This window comes from Rhipicephalus sanguineus, chromosome 4 (genome assembly GCF_013339695.2).
Source record: "Rhipicephalus sanguineus isolate Rsan-2018 chromosome 4, BIME_Rsan_1.4, whole genome shotgun sequence".
Lineage (NCBI taxonomy): Eukaryota > Metazoa > Arthropoda > Arachnida > Ixodida > Ixodidae > Rhipicephalus > Rhipicephalus sanguineus.
Genome location: NC_051179.1, coordinates 184,844,875 through 184,864,309, shown reverse-complemented (window position 1 = coordinate 184,864,309; position 19,435 = coordinate 184,844,875). Strand labels below are relative to the sequence as shown.

General features: G+C 48.6%; 2 protein-coding genes across 2 annotated transcripts in view; both read left to right on the top strand.

Moving 5' to 3' along the window:
* LOC119389152 (neprilysin-1-like) overlaps positions 1-5,583 on the top strand; it is a 47,251-nt gene extending 41,668 nt beyond the window's left edge. Inside the window, exons 5-6 of the mRNA XM_049414991.1 lie at positions 3,673-3,756; positions 5,435-5,583. Coding sequence (XP_049270948.1) covers positions 3,673-3,756; positions 5,435-5,572 — 222 coding nt within the window. The 3' untranslated portion in view covers positions 5,573-5,583. The remainder of the gene's footprint in view (positions 1-3,672; positions 3,757-5,434) is intronic.
* A 612-nt stretch (positions 5,584-6,195) lies between these two features.
* LOC125756142 (neprilysin-4-like) overlaps positions 6,196-19,435 on the top strand; it is a 66,219-nt gene continuing 52,979 nt past the window's right edge. Inside the window, exons 1-4 of the mRNA XM_049415442.1 lie at positions 6,196-6,429; positions 11,537-11,635; positions 13,156-13,233; positions 15,223-15,326. Of these exons, the coding sequence (XP_049271399.1) occupies positions 6,232-6,429; positions 11,537-11,635; positions 13,156-13,233; positions 15,223-15,326 (479 nt within the window). The 5' untranslated portion in view covers positions 6,196-6,231. The remainder of the gene's footprint in view (positions 6,430-11,536; positions 11,636-13,155; positions 13,234-15,222; positions 15,327-19,435) is intronic.

The window sequence follows — 19,435 nt, the reverse complement described above, 5'->3', positions numbered from 1 at the left end:
CATCATCATCATCATCAGCCTGTCTACGCTCGCTGCAGGGCAAAGGCCTCTCCCATGTTCCGCCAATCAACCTGCTTCATTATGCTGCTTCATTATTCCTTAAAACATCTTCAGACTGGAACGGCCTACCCTATGACATCGTCACCATTGTATCATCACCTACTTTCCATGAACGCATCACTGATGATCCGCAATGTTAACTGAATCTTCGCTGTTTGTCTTTTATTTGTAATCCCACCCCTTATGTAACACCCCCCGAATGGGGCCTTTAAGGAAATAAAACTGAGCTGAACGAGCGCCCCTTTATTGCAAGAAATGACTGCCATGACGAATCAACTGGCCACTACGGGGTAGATGAATTTCGCACTTTTATATTAGTCCCCACCCTCTGGCCTTTGTGTAGCACTTTATCATTGCAGTGGGCACAAAATGCGCGTAGCAGAGTGTGCTCGGCATCAATTCGGCGAGACAATCTCTGTGAAGTGCTCATGCAGTGTTTGGGGATATCTGGCTGAAATATTCTCGTTGTCGCGAAGGCACACATTCTGAAGAACAGGTGAAAGGCGAGCCAGAGCAGGTCTGCCGAATATTGCAAGATGTAGGAAGGGCTATAAAAATGAAAATTGGCGTTCACACGCTATTAGTGCACAGATAAACGGAAATCTCTACGCACTTATCAGAAAGAAAAGTTTCTCCGTTGATGAAGAATTCGTCCCAGTCCCGTGTTTGAAGCCGGGACCAACGTCCAACCCAGCCGGCCGCTCTATCGATGGCGGCTAGTCGGTGCACGTCTTCAAGTTGAAAAACGAGGTTAATAAGGAAAAAAGGAACCAGAAGACTTTCCTCGTCTTCTAGTATCTTTGCTCTGCCTTAGCGCTGCTTCTTTTCTAGCTTCAAGATGTGAACACGTCCTTCAGTTTATGAGCACAACGGAAATATGGTTATTCTATGCCTGAGGCTTCGCTGCACCCGAATGCGCCCGAGCTGTAGTATATTAAGTAAGCGCGAAGAATAACATGACGCTTCATGGCAAGAACAAGAATGAATGTTTATTGAAGAGGCGATTGTCTTGGCTTTCATTCTCAGGCCAGACGGCCGGAGCATGCGCAGTGGCAAGCAGTGCAGGCACGTGTTATCGGCCTGTTCTTCGGAGCGTGCACCTGACGATCTACGATATATCACGAGCCTAGCTCTAGAATGCAAAATTATGCTCTTTTCGCACACGAAATTTCACCGATAAAGCTTCCATCAGAAAGCTAGGCTGCTTTGATTTGTAACCTTATTAAACATAAGAAGCAAATTCGAAAAGAGAAAATAGACAACTAGAGGATGTAGGATGCTTAGGATGCTTATCTTCAACCGGTTTGTACATCAGGAAATGACTGCAGTTAAAAGCTCGTTAATGCGACCGCCATTGATTCGGAAAATAGCATAATTCGGACGTGTTCTCTGGTCCCGGCGAGCACATGTATTGCTTAACGGTATCAAACTCTCGTTCATTCGGTCATATTTGGCCGCAACCCGGCTAATTCGGAGGATCCTCAGAGCGCGCCAGGCACGAAGCATCGAAAGTGTGCCACCCAAAGGAGAGAAAATGGCGCTCGCGAACAACCGAAATGCCCGCGGGCCTTCAGAAAGGCGTATAATAAAGAGAGCTGAGCCAGTATTCATTCTAAAAAGACAGGGCGTGCGAACACGGACGCAAGAAAGAAATCAGGACACCGCAAACGTGTGGTCGCCATCCATGACTGCATAGCAAGCCAGGTTCACTCCAGCTTCGTTTTCACTTGGGGTAGAGCGAGCGCAGTGTCGCAAAACTCAAACATGGTGGAAGATGTTGAAGGTGAAGAGCGTCAGCCGCGGGCCGCGTTCTGGCAAATAAACTCACTTGCTACATTGTGGTGCGCGAACGGTGAGCTGCCGGCCATTTTTCCGGTGGAAAAATTATGGTCACGTGCACGTAGTAATGTTGGTTGTGGCGGCACTATATAAGGGATGGGTTCAGGCCACGTTTCGGCTTAAGACACGGGGCTCTTGAGCCGCGGTCACATTCTGAACGCATTCGCGAATGACGAAAATTACGGCTTTTGCACTGCTTTTATGCAAAATGAGTACTGGATTTACGTATTCACTAAGAAAGTGGAAGTACATTGAGGTAATAGGCAGTTGTTGATTGTTGTATTGATACGTTCGATAATTTGGCATTCGGTTAATTCGGACATTTCTTCTGGTTCCATGAAATCTGAATTAATGAGCTTTTGCTGTACCACATGCCAACAAGCGAAGTAGCGTCGTGGCGTATGCGTGAAGCCGCTTTTTAAACATGTGTATCACGCAATCGTTTTTTCGTTTATAGAATTTAACGAGCCAAGGCGACTGGGCCAATAAGTCGTATTGGAGAGCTCCGGGTGATTTTGACCACCTGCGTGTCTTTAAGGTGCACTGAGATCGCGCAGTAGGCAGGCATTCAGCATATCGCCTCCATCGTAACACGACCGCCCGCGCCTTTCCGATCAACAGCCGAGCACCGTAACCACTATAGGCTACCGTAGCGGCCTGCACACGCGCGGATGCTTTTGTAGCGCTAGCTACACTGGCCTGGCCGAGCCAGTTTCGCGTGGCTCCTCAAGAGCCGTGCTGCGCATGCGCGAGGATCAGTAATGTCACACAGCTGGCGCATCGGAGCCGGCACCTCCCGCGCACTCCGCCCTGCCGCGCGCCACTCGCTGCCGCTGGTCTGCGCTTTCTAGAGGAGTGACGTCGTAACCGAGGTAGACGTACTGGCGCCGGCGCGCGCGCAGCTATTCGCCTTCGCTGTGCAGTCGTCGTCTAACACTGCGCTGGAGCCGCTTGATAGCGCCTCTGACTGGCGTTTGCCACTGTGGTTTAGCCATGGAGAAGGAGAGCGCAAATGCTGCTAAACGGCGCAGAAGAGCGGAGAAGCTTAACTCATCGGATCCCGAAGTAGTTGCCTGGCAAAATAAATGCACATGTGCCACATAATATACGTATACCACGTGTGTGTCATTGTAGCAGCAGTAAGCATGATAATCAAGCTAATCCTAGACAATCAGGAAAGCTCAGAACAATCAGCTGAACCTTTGCTGACGCTACGTTATCCTGGCATAGCCGAGCTAAGCCACTGCGAACATCTTCTTTTTTCACACATATGTTCGTAAATCTATCATTGTCACTAACATAGAAGCAGCGCTAATACAATTATTAGGCTCCCTTTTTTTGGTTAAGGAGGTCTCAAGGATGTATCGGCATTTTCTTTATATATTTTCAAGTACTGTCACTTTGTTTCGACGGTAAAGAGTACGGCAGCTCAGAGCCTGAGTTATCGAGAAGGGCTTAACTCTCACTGGTTTTCGTTGTGTATGTACCATCCGATATGTACCATCCGTTGTGTATGTCCCATCCGATATGGGACATACACAACCGTAATCCGAAGGTTGATATGGGCCGTAATCCGAAGGTTGAGGTTCGGTCCCTGCCGGCGGCAAGTTGCCTCTACAGGTTGCCGCCGTTACAGGTTGCATTGGCAGCAGCACTTTTATGAAAACTGCTCACTACATAACAGAACATAACAAAAGGCGAACTCACTGCATACTCTACGGCATTACTTTACTAGCGCTGATGATGTACGCATTGCCTCCTTATCGCATGCAGGGCATGGACGGCACGTCGGGCTGGTTGCCAGAATCGGCCCAGTTCGAAGTTGTCACACTCGAGGACCTGCAGGCTGCCGATAACGTGAGTTCTCGACGGTCAGATGCTGCTCATGCGTGGCTGGGCTCCTTAAAAGACGTGAAAAGAAAGTGGGGTGTTTGTACTCGCACGTTGATATGCGAAAGAATATATCTTGCAGAATTGTCGCTCTCTTGTTAAGCCTGGTAACATTGGAAATGAGATGCGATCTCGAAAACTCCGCTAAGTCATCCATAATACTCTGTCGTCGAAGCTACTTGAAGGTTAGCGAAGCCATTTGACAGACTGATTTGCTACGGAGGAAGTCAATCCTTCAACAGCAACGCTCAATTCACGTCGAAGCGGGCGTCCGAAACCGCCGCCATGTTTTACGTACGCTACGTAAACCTAACATGGTGCCCTTAAATCTGAGAAATAGCATGCCTACGGTAAACGCTATGGGTAGTGTATCGTACTGCGCATGCGCAATTCGATCCCGCTATTCCGTTAGGCCCTCTAAACTGAAATTGCTTAGTATTGCGTAGCAGAAGCATAGAAGCGCACCAGTCGTCACGCCCATGAATTCAGTAAAGAATGTGGGGTTTAAAGCTGCCCACCCAGTCATTAAAAAAATCGGTCATAAATAATTATCATCACCAGCTGTAGCATCAACGTAGAGTGCAGCTACGCGGGTGCGCGTACTGCCTCAAGAGGCTTACTGGGTACTTCGCGAAATGACAAATTTGGTATAGTGGCTACTTCGCAACCGTATTTGTAGCAGGCGCCCTAATAAATTTTGATCTGCCTAGCTGGGCGCGGTTGTGCTCGTCCCCTTAACTTGGTATATGCCAAAATTCGCATCGGAGGACGGGAGTGTGTGACGAACACAAATAACAAGTTATGACATGTAAAGCGCGACATGCCTGCCGGATACGTCATGAAACCCTTTCCCAGTCGCAAGTGGCCCATGCCTGCACACCACGGCCCATGGAATGCAGGTATGCGCAACAAGGGATTCGCAGTCTACATCAACCCAGGAACGGCGAGAATAGACCTGAGAAATCTTAACACGATAACGTTAATGAACCACCTCGCATAAAATCCGGTGCGAGCGTTGGGGCACTGTCGATGAACGGGAAATCTCAGTGGAGGTAAAGAATAAAAATCACAGTTCCAGCCGTAATAGAGTCCATGCATTCTCCGTGGCAGTCAAGTGTTCTACTACAGAGCGCTGCCAGTGCTTGAACTCTTGCAGAAAGACCTCATACAGGCGTCGTGTCGGGGCAAGGTCATTTGTGGTAGCACTGTTGGCTATCGGTTTTTATATCAATGCAATAGACATTACATATGTACTCCTATGACTCGGCAAGCTGTAGTCAAGAGTTTCTCGACCCAGGACGAATACGCCGTCGACTGCTACTCGCGATATGCACATATCATCGAACCGTAGCGTGCCCTTCGTTTCGACAAAACTGATGTCTGTGCTCCAACGTTAATACCGACGTTACACCAGTGCAGCCAACGTGCCTGGTAAGCCCACTATATGCACACAACTACACAAAGTACGCAACGGCGTCGATCGATCGCGTAACGCTTGGTTCAAAGCAAGGAAATAATAATAATAATAAATAAATGCTGCATAGGCAACTGCTCGCTGACTGCTTCGCGTGCAATCGACTCCCACAATCTGCGGAAATCTTTTTTTTTTTAATTTCTTAGTAACGTTGGTGTTTCTGCGTCACAGTGGAGCTGGTCGGCGTTCCTGTCGGCCCTGTTCGACGATGATCACGCGGTCACGGGCAATGCAACGGTCATCGTCAAATCCCCCAAGTTCCTGGAGAAGCTGATGAAGATTCTCGAGACCACCACCAGGTTGGCATAGACAGGAATATTAGCGTGTCTGTCCGTTTAGCTGTACAAAAGAAAGTTAATTTGGTCAGCTGTGAGCGCACAAGTACTTTGCAGTGCCGCTGGCGCCATGAAATGAGACAGCTATTTGTGAGCGCAGTAAGCAAGCAAAGTGCCACTGTGGATTTCCACAGATCATTATTCCTTGTTGTTTGAGCACACGCTCTGAAAAATACTTATTTGTGCATGTGCGCATGTTCGGACTTTCTGCTAAAACTGAAATACTGAAGTTCAGCGCATTAAATGCTGTGACTATCTCCCTATAGCACCTGTGGCGTTCGTAATCTCGATTCATCTGTCACGCTATTGAAGAACTTGCAATACATAGAATGATTTAAAAATCGACGCGGATTAGACGCGCATTGAGCTAAGAATCAAGTTCCTGTCAGTGAAGAACCAACTTACTTGCAGTTTAAATTGGCGCCTCGTGAGCCCAGTCTTCTCACTGACACCAGCTATGTTCTGCAACGCTCTTTCTAAATTGTAGTGTTTGCTTCAAGAGCAACTGTCGTACGTTTGTCTCTCAGTTCACTTGTCGTAAATTTGTGACGCCGCAAATGTGTGAAGTAGCTAATGCGCACTACATGCCACTTACGCAGACATACACTGCTGAACTACTTGGGCTACCGCGTGATGTGTGCCCTGGCGGCGTTCTTGCCGACTCGCGCGCAGTCACTTTCCAAGCTGCAGTGGGAGCGCCAGCTCGGCTACCGCGAACTGCCAGAGCGCTGGCGCGTCTGCCTGCGCACCGTCGATGCCGTCATGTCGTTGACCATGCACGCATTGCATTTCGAACACTACGTCAAGAAAAACTCGCTCAACTTCAAAAACGTAAGTACGTTCAGGGTCTATCCCACAAGGGTGCTTTCAGGTTAGATATAAATGATCTCCTATAATTCACTTTATTAAGAGCGTGCCAAATAGATGCTAACAAGACCGCTCACTCACCACTCAGCATACTGCTGGGCGTTTTACTTGCAACAAGTCCCACAGAAATGCTCCCTGTAGAAATCCCACTGGATAGGATACTTACTGAGCACGAATTACCTCCAAGGAACATATCCGGTTCTGCAGGGAGCATGAAAACTAACGCTTATCAACCGTGGCCTCCGCGATTCACACCGGAATCGCCGAGGCCACATATCAACGGACTGCTCCACGCATCGTGCAACAACAACCACAATACTCTGACAAATGATCACACTCGTACGACCGAAGCTGCACACATCTGCGCAAGCGTAAGCGAAACATAACAGGGAGGCAGTGCTCAAAAAGGTTCCCTGTAGAAACATACGTAAGTCTGGAACAGGGGTCTCAAGCTCACTTCATGTAGCGGGCCACCGTCATGAAATTTGGTGTTTCGCAAGGGCCGGAAAAGTGAAGCAAGTTAAAGCCCCCCTCCTCCCCCCCCCCCCCCCCCCCCCTTGAAAAAAAATAAAGAAAGGCTAAGCTTGCAATAAGTCGCGTAAGGCTTGAAACAGCGAACCTGGACGATTGTAAAGTCTGATCTGGTTACTTCTAGGTTGTTGCTAGGGTTTAGCTAGGTAATGCTAGGTTGCTTCTAAGTTGCTTCTCAGCACAGGGAGGTTCGAGTTAAACCACAAACAACAGTCACAGACACAACACGGCTGTATAAACTCCAGAGACAGAAACTCGCGCTGAAACCGAGCGCTCGCACCTCCCATATAGATCTACGGATACCTCGTCGTTCGCGCATAGGGCTTCCATCGCTTCGGGGTCCTCTCGCAGCCGCTGTTGCCTTTCCCGTTCCCAAGTATTCTCGCGTTGTACGTAGCTCTGAAGGACGCTGAAACGTGCAGCCACTGTGTTTATCACTGGGTTAATCCAGATGGTTTAATAAAGCTTTTCTTAATTACTGGTTACGTCTCATTGATCGCCTTACTGCCTCTGCGCAGGCTGACTCTTCAATTTTCTGTAGTTTCATTGCGATAGTGGGGAAGTATATTTATGCTGACTGAAGGAATAAAACACATTTGGTTGTTATTAAGCGCCATGGTCTCGTGTCCTCTCTTGTCCCGTCTTTTTAGCGCTGTTTCTCACTCGTAATCATGAACCAACCAGCCCAAATGTGTACCCTACTGCATATATATTGACTGCGACGACGGAAAAGTTGGTTGAAAGTTCGCGCTCGTCCGTGGCTCCTGCGTCCTTACTGCGATCATTAAGAAGTTCATTATTTAATCTTAGTTATTTGGGCGGGTGGCAGCAATAGTTATCATCTCACTTCGTCTCCCCCTGGATACATAACATATATGAAAAGGTCGTCTTCACGTATCTCGCAGTGCTAAATTGTAAGAAAACCATAAAGCTTTATTGTGGCGATTTTTTTTTTCGAAAAGAGCCAAATCCAGAAACCGAAATGGGGACAAATTTTGCGGGATCGTAAAGCGCGCCTGAGTATCTTTCACTTTTAAAACAATTGTAATCAAAGTGTTCACGTGAACTCAACAAGGCAGTTTCGAATAAAAATGAACCCCCTGAATCTGTTTGAATCAAACTGAGATAGATCCAATAAACCAGCGCTGCGTCAACAATCGTGACCAAAACAACCAGCATGCCGGCATCCGATCTGTTTCATTTGTGTCCTAGTTGGTTTCCTATCGTGTCGTGATCGTGCTTTTGTTTCCCAATTAGTTTTTCCTAGGTGCGTTGGATAACTACTCAACTTCAACATAACTACCAGTCATGACGGCTCGCGTTGACACTCACTTCTACTCACAGGTACTTCATCGCGCTAGCGTTCATACGCTCACTCAATATTTATTGATCAAAAGCGTGCCTTAACGCCCCGCAAAATTTTTCAAAGGAAATTGTTGATAGCAATATCTCGTGTGAGCCATATCTTTCAATAAAAATGTCCTTACTTGATTGCAATCACTGATAACACGTATGTGATGGTACGAGCTGAAAATGCGTATAGTAGAACACCAATTATGCGAGATATTAGGGAGCTTTAGTATAGCAGAAAACGCTTACGTTAGCGTTAGCGTGCGTCTCAACGCTAACGCTAAGACTGCTGCGTGCCAATTCCGCTGCGTACAGCGGAAGGCATTCCCGCTAACGCAATCACATACCGTGCCATCTAGACATGCACTGCCGAATCCACAAGTGCGCCACTACGTCAAGCTGATCCAAAGTCACCGTTGCTGCGCCTCCGTTATCGCCGACAACATATTCGTGCACTGCCGCGGAAAATGTTTCAACGGATGCGAGTCATGACAGGTCTCGACTTGGCTGTATTGGCCGTGTCTTGGAAACAGGCGAATAAAGGCCGCGTCGGCATCTCTGCGCGGCTACAGCAAACAAGAGCGTACATAGTAAACAAACCTTGTTTAAGCCTTCTGCACCGCTAATCGACAGTGGTTCTCGGAAACGGAGCTGTTTTATCGGCAGTATACGGCTGGCGAAGCATCATTACTGAAATTTAAGTCAAATAGAAGCATTATTTGCGAATGAATGAGATGGCTCTCGCTTCAACAGGCGTAGCCATCTTGCCCTACGTGCGGTATCCCTTGCGTGCGTTAGCGTTGAACGCTATATTCTGGAAATAGCATACGTACGTGAGAGCGCGGGCTACGTTCACGTTCTGCGCACGCGCAGTTTGGAGCACGCAACGCTAACGCTAAATCCTTGCGTTTGCTGTTTTCCGCTATACTAAAACTCCCTATCGGCGTTGAAGTACGTTGACATCCTGATCGAATAAGCTAATTATACGCTAACGGACTCCTGAGTCGACTCACTCAGACTGAGATCGAGGCATGAGTCGGAGTCCGAGTGAGTAATATTTAGGTGAGTTTGAGTCCGAGTGAGTCCGGTTGAGAACATTTTTAGCTAGTCTGCGTCCGAGTGACTCCGGTTCAAGTAAATTTTGGCGAGTCTGAGTCTGAGTGAGCCCTAAGGGCAAAATATATTCCATGAGTGAGTATGAGTGAGCTCTACATTTTTTGACGACCTATGGCGTTGGTACATACTGAAGCACATAATATTGCAGGGCGACGCTTGAATATAAAGAGTAAGAGGCCGGCTTTCTTGCTTCTTTCTGCCGTTTAGTCTTTATTTTCGAGTTTTGTGCGACAGTATCATGACCCTCTTTCACTCCAAGATGGTATATTTGATATAGAAGCCAGCGGAAATGAAGATTGGCACAGATCTATTCCTTCACAAAGAAGGAGTTATCCAAAACGGCGCTGCATAAAACGAGCTAAGAGAAGAAGAGCTGAAGCATTTTTCGAAGGCCTTCGATAGATGCCAAGAACGAGAAATCGCTGCAGAAAGTCCAGCATGGTGCGCCTTTTGCCTGGAAGGACCACTCGCTCTATAATTCTGTAGTCATCGCCATTACGCCCACGCAACAAAGAACGACACGGACGGAAGCGCAAGGATGGTGCTAAAGGACTCCTGACACCAAAATGAAACCTCGAGATGTTTGTTTTGTTTGACGTTCCTGTATACGGGTGCACTTCCGATGTGGAGGAAAGCGGCCGCATTTTCGCCGCCCGGAAGCTCCGCCCACTACTGCTACTTGCGCGACAATTCCGAGACTGTGCGCAGCACAAAGTGGCGTATGCGCCCAGTGTTGTCGGAGCACGAAACATTATGAATATCCCTATCTCGCGTGCTGCATTCCTTGTGTTATCGGCACGTGCGTTACCTCCCTATCACGAACGGCGTGCAAGTTTCAGCGTGCACCCTTGATAGGAATGTAGCCAGCGCACAGTTTTCGAGAAAGGAACGCAGGCACGACTGTAGTTGTGTGGCAGAAAGACGCCCCAAATATTACCTTTTGCCCTAGCGTGTGTCTTGTATCTCAATACATCGGCAAAGTACTTTCCTGCAGCACTGACAACTTCGGACTGTAATAAACGGGTTTAGAATGAATCGTCACGCCATCGGGACGGACGTATGTAGTTTGTGTACAATTTAACCGCAGTAAACTGATGTCAGTCTTTGTTTTTTGTGCTCTGTTAAGCGTTTCTAAGTGCATATAATGCGTGAAAGACTGCCAGTAAGCAAGAATGCTGGAGGTGCAGTGGTTAGAGCACCCGGTAATTACCTTCGCTGCCCAAGAAGTTCTATACGTTTGATGCGCCGACCGAGCGCCTCGGCGGAAATCTTCGTGACCTGTTTGCGTGGATTTTGACTGAACGTCATATCCACCACGGAAGTGACGTCAGTGAAATATTTGCGGACCCCGGCACGAAACACTCTGGCGTTAAAATGTAAAGGCGCCAAGGACAGAACCCTGCGGCACACCGGAAGTAACAGGACAGCACGGAGAATCAAAATTGTTAGCTGTCACAAAGTGCGTTCTCTTAGGAAGTTCTCAACCTAGGCAAATTGTTTATGGCCGATGTTTAAATTACTTCATTTTAAACTTAATATTCTCTAAAATACAATCTTCAGTGCTTTCTCTAAATCTAAGAATACGCAATCGACGATACCGCCGTTCTCAAGGTCAGCGAAAAGCTCATTGGTTAAGCAAATTAATTGCGTCTCGCATGAAAACGACCTATAAAACCCATTCGCGTTAGTCTTACCTACTTTGCGTTCCTGTGCAAGACCAGAAGTGTGCAGGCAGCAAGCGCCTTTAAGGAACAAATTTGTGAACGCGTAAAAATATCTGGATACAGATTAAGTTCAGTCTGCGGCAAGTTTCTCTGCCTACACTGATATATCAGTTCATTTTCCTGATACCTTAGCTAGTTTCGCAATATCCGTGATGTTGAGAAGCCCCAGAAAGCAATCACGAGAGATGGGGCTGCAACGAACAATGTATTTCGAGCTCGGGGTAAGCCACGTATCTTAATGCACTTTCTGGTAACTCGAGGAAAATGCATTAAAATAGCTCTTCAGTTCCTATCACATACCACCACAGAGACCCTTACGCTTTGAACGTGTTCAATTCTTGTTCATGCAGCACTTCTCCAAGTTCACCGGCGTAGTGTCGGCCTTCAGCAGCTTTTTCAGCGACTACGCGAAGTCACGGATAGACGATTACGCAGTGTGCAACTACAAGGTAACTGCTTCAAAGCATTTGTTTATTTCATGCCAAGAGTTTGTGTTTAAATGTAGTTTATCATCACTGGCGTCACCACGGGCGGGGGTTTAACACCGCCTCTCCCCCCTTCCGAAATTTAGCAATTTTTGTATATATACACGCACGCATGCAAACGCACGCACGAACTTGTATAATGTATGACTCAATTCCCCTCCCACGATAAAAATTTCTCGCTACGCTACAGTTTACAATACAAGCCCTATGCGCTCTATATGACCTCACAAAATTCTTTTAATGCTCATCGCGAGCGCAGGATTGAAAAGCCATAAAATGCTCTGTGAAACATATTTTTATAGCATAAAAAACCCTGTGCTACCTTTTTCATGTCCAAGTATTCGCTTAAAGTAGTTTTACTGCAGTGACACAAGACGTACTAAACGTCGAGAGTTTGATAGAGTGGGCGAGAGCGCCAGGGTAACGATATCACTGTCCACATGCGAAACCGAGAAGCGCACAAACCCTTTTAAGTGCGGAGCACTTTCGGGGCCCGGCTTGTCGTCCATCCAAGCACATCATGTTGCGTGATCACGCTCGCAGTACAGCGCTCAAAACAGGCCATAACATACAGGCTCAAAACCGGGTGAAAATGTATGAACAAGGTCTAAAACATTTTAGAAACCTGCGTCTGACTTCGGGGCCGCGCGCCGAGCGCGCGATTGTTCCTCTCCCTACGCTTCGCCGGCGCGGCGTCCTGCATCTGTTGGGGGATACAACCTGACGGAACTCGGTGCAGACGACGCGTATCTCAACTGCTGTAAGCAGGAAGTCGATAAAACGCCGCAAAAAGTAGTGCACATGTCCCTACTTGTGCGCTACTTTTGTGAATCTTGAAGCTTGTGAATCTCCCTAACAAGATTCTACTCGTGCCGGGGAAGCCCTACATGCTTACCTCAAACACTGGCGTCATCGACTCTTCGATAAACGGAACAGTGGGAACATTACGAACGGCAATCGCTAGGTTCCCCGTGCGACGCACTTCCTCAGCTTTCACAGTAGCGGAGCTGCCATACGCTTCTTATCTATTCTTCGGCATTCAATGAGGCGTATTGGTACGCCAGGTGGAAATATCATGCAAATAGAACATGAAGTACTATTATAAGAAATGCAGTATATTGACTTATTGGGTACCTATGCAAACGGCAACGCTCTCATAACACTTCATCTTTCAGCGTACCAAGGTACGCCACACTGTAAAAGTGAGAACACTTGGACTTCATGTACCTTCTGACGTCATGTTAGCAAGCACTACTTGCTGCTTGAGAAATGCAAGTGTAGTTCGCACGTACAGTTTTCGAGATACCAGTGCTCATAACTGAAGCCTGAAAATATCTTGCTCGTGCATATGTTTGACATAGGCAATTGCATTCGCGGTTTTTGCTTTCGCTTTCCTCTTGAATGCATAATAAACGTCGACTGCGACTCATTGTCATGTATAAAAGGCCGCTTAATATTAGCTCGTTTTTCTTCTTTTTTTTCAGCTGGAGAAACTTCGACTCGAAAGTTTCGCTCCGAATATTTCCAAAGCGCTCAACATGGACATTGGCTTCTACGATGGGGTACGTGAATAAGAACACGAGGCAAGAGACAGCATCGGGCTATAGGAAAGATTTCGGTTGCTGATTATTACGTGAATTGGCTGCTGCGTAAAGCGCGTCGACCATTTTTGGGTTTCTTTTTTCACAAAAGCTACATGGTGATTTCTTTTATCGCGCCCTTCAATCTGAGTACTCGCGCTTATAGGAGGCGAACCGGAGGTGCCCTTCCGTAGATTCAGCTGCAGATGTGATAGTTAACAAATGTTGAGGGAGTGTACTAGACTAAAATATATATAGCGACTTCTGCGTCATTCGCGGTTTCAGCTCCAGTCCTCCTTTTTCACAGTGCGACGGGGCATGTGCGCCCTACTCCCGGCGGAGAAATCGCGAAACGTTTTGGTATGGTCACCGGGTGCCACCTGATCTCGGAGGCTTTCGCATGCACGCTGTGTACCGCTTGAATTTCATCGCGCACGTCGATGTAGCGCCAACAACATGCGCATGTTACGATACCTTGATGCCCGCGCGCTCCGCTGAGGGTGAGGACAGCCGCGTCGTCTGCTACGACGGCCGCCATTGCGCCTCCCGCCGCAGCTAGGCAGCATGCGAAACTCGCTGCACAACGCGCTTGCGGTGCACTGATACGTCCGGAAATCAGTGCACGCTAGCGAGCTTTTAAATGCGAAGCATTTCGTAGCGAACCCAAGGCATTTTGAGCGTTTCTACCTACTTATCTCTCTAGCCGCCTAAGTCTGGGTACTGCCCCGCCACGGTGGTCTAGTGGTTATGGCGCTCGACTGCTGACCCGAAGGTCGCGGGATCGAATCCCGGCCGCGGCGGCTGCATTTTCGATGGAGGCGAGAATGTTTAAGGCTCGTATACTTAGATCTAGGTGCACGGTAAAGAACCCCAGGTGGTCGAAATTTGTGGAACCCTCCACTACGGCGTCTCTCATAATCATATCGTGGTTTTGGGACGTTAAACCCCAGATATTATTATTAAGTCTAGTTACTCTCATGATCGCCTCCCTAGCTTGGTGTAGACCAAAATTGGCATGGGCGGGTAAGAGTTTTGATGATAAACAAGGAGATTTACAAGAAACAGAAATAAGGAAGAAAGTAAGATAAAAGTAAGGAGAAACAAAGAAGGCCTCCCAACTCCGCACTTCCTTCAGACTTGGCACCACTAGTGCGAAGCTGCCTGCACTTTTTTTGGCGTCTTCACTGGCGCCACACTGCAGGTCTGCCGTCAGTCGTCTAACGCCCAGAAAAAGCGCAAGTGGATGCGTGCAGTGGGCAAGCCCCAGAACTGAGACTGGGGCAATCACGCATTAGCAGTTGCAGTCCCGTCGCCGCTGCTTAGAATTCCGCGGTCGCTGTCCGTACTTTGTCGTAGTAGTTATGATCCTGTTTGGTCGCCAAGAACATGATGAAAGCCGACTTCTTGTTGCCGGAGGAAACTGCAGACGCATTTAAATCACGCGCGGTCTCTTCGTCTTCGTTGTCCGAGTCGATAAGCTACATAACGTTCTTGAGAAGCGCGTCTGTGGCTCCAGAAGGTCACACACCAATGCAAACAAACCGCAGAAAGAACGAGTTAGCAAATCCCCCTCCGGCACGTTTTCTTCCCAGTGCGGGCGCACAGCAAACGAGCCTGCACGAGCGCGCTGGGCTAAGAAACAGAAAAACATGGAGATGGCGCCGCAAGCGCGCTGCACCTGTACCATGCGAACAGCAGCGGCACCATCTGAACCCCACAGAAATCAAACACACCTATTGCCTTTTCTGCACGAAATGTATTTCGAAGAAAGTTAAGCACATATTTGTCCAAGAAGTCCCTTTAGGTGTGCCGTGAGTAAATCAATGTGCCATGGTGTGAACAAATACAAATGCCCATTTTTTAAACTCTTTTGTAGCGGAGGGAAACCATGTCGGTGCACAAAGAACGGCTTCCCAGTATCCAGCGTTCTGACAGCAGTGCTTGTATTTACGCTAGGTTTCTCACGTGCAGGTTCCCTTTGTAGATGACGGCAACGCTCTGGAGGGCTACTACGTGACACGCTCGTACGTCAGCCGCTCACTCTGGGACGCTGCGTTGAACGGCACCGATATTGGGTTAGTTGTCTTTCCTTCGACCAGGCTGTGTTCTGTCGCCTGTGCGCAACCGCTACCACTCTGCCTCCCGCGACGAGACATAATTCCGTGACTTTCTCAGATGGTAGGAAGAACAAAGGGCACATTTAGAAGGCAACCACTGACCCTCCTACACGTTGAGAATGTGTCTTTGACAGTGAATAACTATGGAACTGAACCGAACTTTTGTCCGCCAGAAGACAGGTGCAGCAATAATCGAAAGACAGCAGCTTACAGACAATAGCGCTAGTCTATTTTCATTATGTCCTGCTACTACTGCATTTCACTCTCGTGGTTCAGCTCCGCGGTTACTACCTGTCCTAAGTAGACGTACTCCTTTACAACTTCCAGTGTCACGCCCCCTATCGCTGTCACGAGAGTGAAATAACTAGAAGAATAAGGATGGGATGGGGCTCATTCGGCAAGCACTATCAAATCATGAATGGTAGTCTACCACTATCCCTCAAGAGGAAGGTATATAACAGCGGCATCTTACCGGTACTTACCTACGGAGCAGAAACCTGCAGACTTACAAAGCGGGTTCAACTTAAATTGAGGACGACGCAGCGAGCGATGGAAAGGAAAATGATAGGTGTAACCTTAAGAGACAGGAAGAGAGCAGAGTGGGTCAGGGAACAAACGGGGGTTAAGGATGTCATAGTTGAAATCAAGAAGAAGAAATGGGTATGGGCCGGGCACGTAGCACGTCGGCAGGATAACCGGTGGTCATTAAGGGTAACTGACTGGATTCCAAGAGATGGCAAACGCGTGAGGGGGAGACAGAAAATTAGGTGGGTAGATGAGATTAAGAAGTTTGTAGGTATTACGTGGCAGCAGAAAGCACAGGACCGGGTTGATTGGCGGAACATGGGAGAGGCCTTTGCTCTGCAGTGGGCGTAGACAGGCTGATGATGATGATGATGATGACTACTGCATTGTTTCGCCAAGCATAAAAGTGCGGCTTCGAGATAGCTCTCTAGCCAGTGTTGTTGCGGAACGCGAAGACACTGTGTCACAAACGATCGCGTTATAAAGCGCGCGCGAGGCCGCTTTCAAACTGCTACGAGACAGAACGGCGCGAATCGCGCGCCCAAGAAGCGCGAAAGACGAAAAAACAAGCATCAAAAGACGCCGGCGCGCCGCATCCTCCTCACCCGCTCGACCAGACGCCGTAACCACGATCGAACGCCTGGCAAAGCCTGGATCTTTCTAGAAGGAGAGGGTGACGCGTCCGCGAGCGATGCCGTCACGATTCGAACATACGAGAAAGCTCTCGCCCTTTCCCCAGGCTTAGCTGTACTGCACGCAGAAGAAACATCCCGACGCTTCTAGAAACCGGGAAGAAGGGATAAAAGCGTGCAAACGACGAGGCCAGTCGGTCAGTGAAGGGAGTAGTGAAGTCAGTGAGAGAAGTCAGTGAAGGGAGTCGAGAAGTCAGTGAGTGAAGGAATGGCCCGGTGATGGTGAAGTTACGCTAAGTGTGGCTCCGTTAGCCAAAGAAGACGTGTTTATGATGGTGTGCGGTCAATCGCTCGTGGATCTGGAAGAATCCGATGACGACACCGTGTGAGCCGTGACAAGTCACGACGACGGTTGAGCTACGACGATCAACGCTGGAGCTGGCGTGAGTGTTTCCTTGAAGAGAAGCATTCGATTACCGTCCAAGTATTGTGGACTGGATACGCCATTGTTTATTCAGGACTTTAACGGTCATTGAATAGTTTAATGCATGTGATTGCATTGGTTGCGTGTGATCTGTTTGTTTAGCTCCCGTTGTGTAAACACCATCTGAGTTATATTGTGAAGTTGTAACTGGTACCAGCCGAGTGTGCACGTGTTTGTGTTATTTGTATTGCCTTAACTGAGAATATATTTCGTTTTCGTTTGTGTTATCGACTCTCGGCTCTGACTCGGTCTTTGGACCACAACCGGCGTTCGCTGGCGCACCAAAGGACCAACTTTAAATTGTCCGCGCTTTCGTGGTGCGTTTTCGGAGGGCCGTGACGCCAGCTCTTAGAATCCGCCCGGCGATTGCCAACCCGATTAACGGGGTTAGTGACAATTATTCTGGCGTCCGCGACACAGGACCTTTTTGGTGCAAAAGTGTGTCCAAAGTAGGGAGAAAGAGCCTTGAGACGTTGATAGTGCTTGCGAACGATTTTTGAGTGTTGCACCGCGTTCTCGCTAACCTGTGTGCAGAGAGTGTACTGGTATTCGAAGTTAGGCAGAGGTATTGTGCACGCGGCTAGGTTTTGTTTGACGGGCATCATGGATCTCGAGAAGTTAGTTGCCCTTGGTGAGAAGATGGGTCTTTCTGGGGCCGAACTACGAAAGTGGGTGAGCCAAAAGGAAAAGGAGGCGGTTGAGAGGGCTAACAAAGAGAGAGAAGCAGAACTAGAGAAAGAGAGGTTGGCAGCTGAGAGGGTCAAGGAAGAGAAAGCAGCAGAGCTCGAAAGAGAGAGGTTGGCGGCTGAGAGGGCGAAGGAAGAAAGAGAACAACAATTGAAACTAGAACTGGAGAGAGAGAGGCTAGCAGCTGAGAGGGAGAGAGAAGAAAGAGAGGCGCAGATGGCTGAGAGAGAAAGGCAACGGCAGCACGAATTGGAACTCGAACGGCTCCGTTTGCAGCAGCGCATAGAGACGCCCGTGCAAGCTAGAGTGGAGAGCAGTGAAAGGGAAGATCATAGCTTCCGTTTGAACCCAAGCAAACTGCTTGTGGCGTTTGATGAAAGGAAAGATGACCTTGATGCATACCTGCACAGGTTTGAGACAATAGCTAGAAGCCAAAATTGGCCGGAGCAGCAATGGGCAACAGCTTTGAGCACTTGTTTGAGTGGCGAAGCGCTCAGTGTGTACGGTAGGATGACACCTTCCGATGCAGCTAATTACGGAAGAGTAAAAGCTGCTTTGCTGAAGCGATTTCGATTCACCGTGGAAGGCTTCCGAGATCGGTTCCGTACGGGAAAGCCAGCTGATGGCGAGACGGCAACGCAATATGCCGCGCGACTCAGCCATTATTTTGACAGGTGGATCGAACTTTCAGAGACGGCACAGGAGTACGGTGAGCTTAGAGAGCTTCTAATCAGAGAGCAATTTCTCACCAGTTGCCACCCGAGCCTGTCGCTGTATCTGAAAGAGAGGAAAGCTAAATCGCTTGACGACATGCTTGAGTTGGCCGACCAATTCTTGGAAGCGCAAGGTGGCACGAATCTGGCCAAAGTAAAAAAGGAGGCTCACGAGGAGTCGAAGAAATCGGCACCTGAAGAAAACAAGCGTGCACCGGAGAGTGTTCCGCGATGTTTTCTGTGTAACCGCGTGGGTCATCGCGCTAACAGTTGTCGGACCAACTTCTCACGCCCCAGTGTGATGAAGTGTTTTAAATGTGGACAGACTGGGCACAAAGCAGACGCATGTCGAAACGATGCAAGTAAGGCCCACCAAGCAGCTTGTGCGTATGCCCCGCCAAAAGAGGAAGCAAAAGCGACCAGTGATGAATTGGCCGAGCTGAAAAGCGGGAAGAAGATGCATTTCATTGGTGCTGCAACGACAACAGACACAACGAAAGGAATGCCGACAGTTAAGGGGAAAGTTGGTGGAAAGGAAGTCACGGTATTAAGAGATAGTGGGTGCACCACTGTTATCGTACGAAAGAGATTGGTCCGAGAGAGTGACTTCACAGGCAATAACCAACCGGTTTGCCTACTTGATAGTTCCATTCGAATGCTTCCCGAAGCCAAGATTGAGGTTGAGACCCCTTACTTCAGCGGGAGAGTTACTGCCCTGTGCATGGATAACCCCCTGTTTGACCTAATCGTGGGAAACATCGACGGAGCTCGAGGGCCATACGATCCTGAACGTTTGGGAGAAGCCCCGAAGATGGAGCCCTCGTCAGTTCGGGAACCGCGACAAAAAGGAAGCGCGGAAGGGAATCTCATGAAGGATGTCGCCCGAGCTCCAATTCATGCCGAGGCGTCAGAGAATGGCCACAATGGAACACCAACGGTCGCTGTACCGCCAGTGAAGACGCGCCGAGCAGGTGACATTGCAACTGAGCGACCACCATCATCTGCGGCTCAAAAGATGACGAGGGT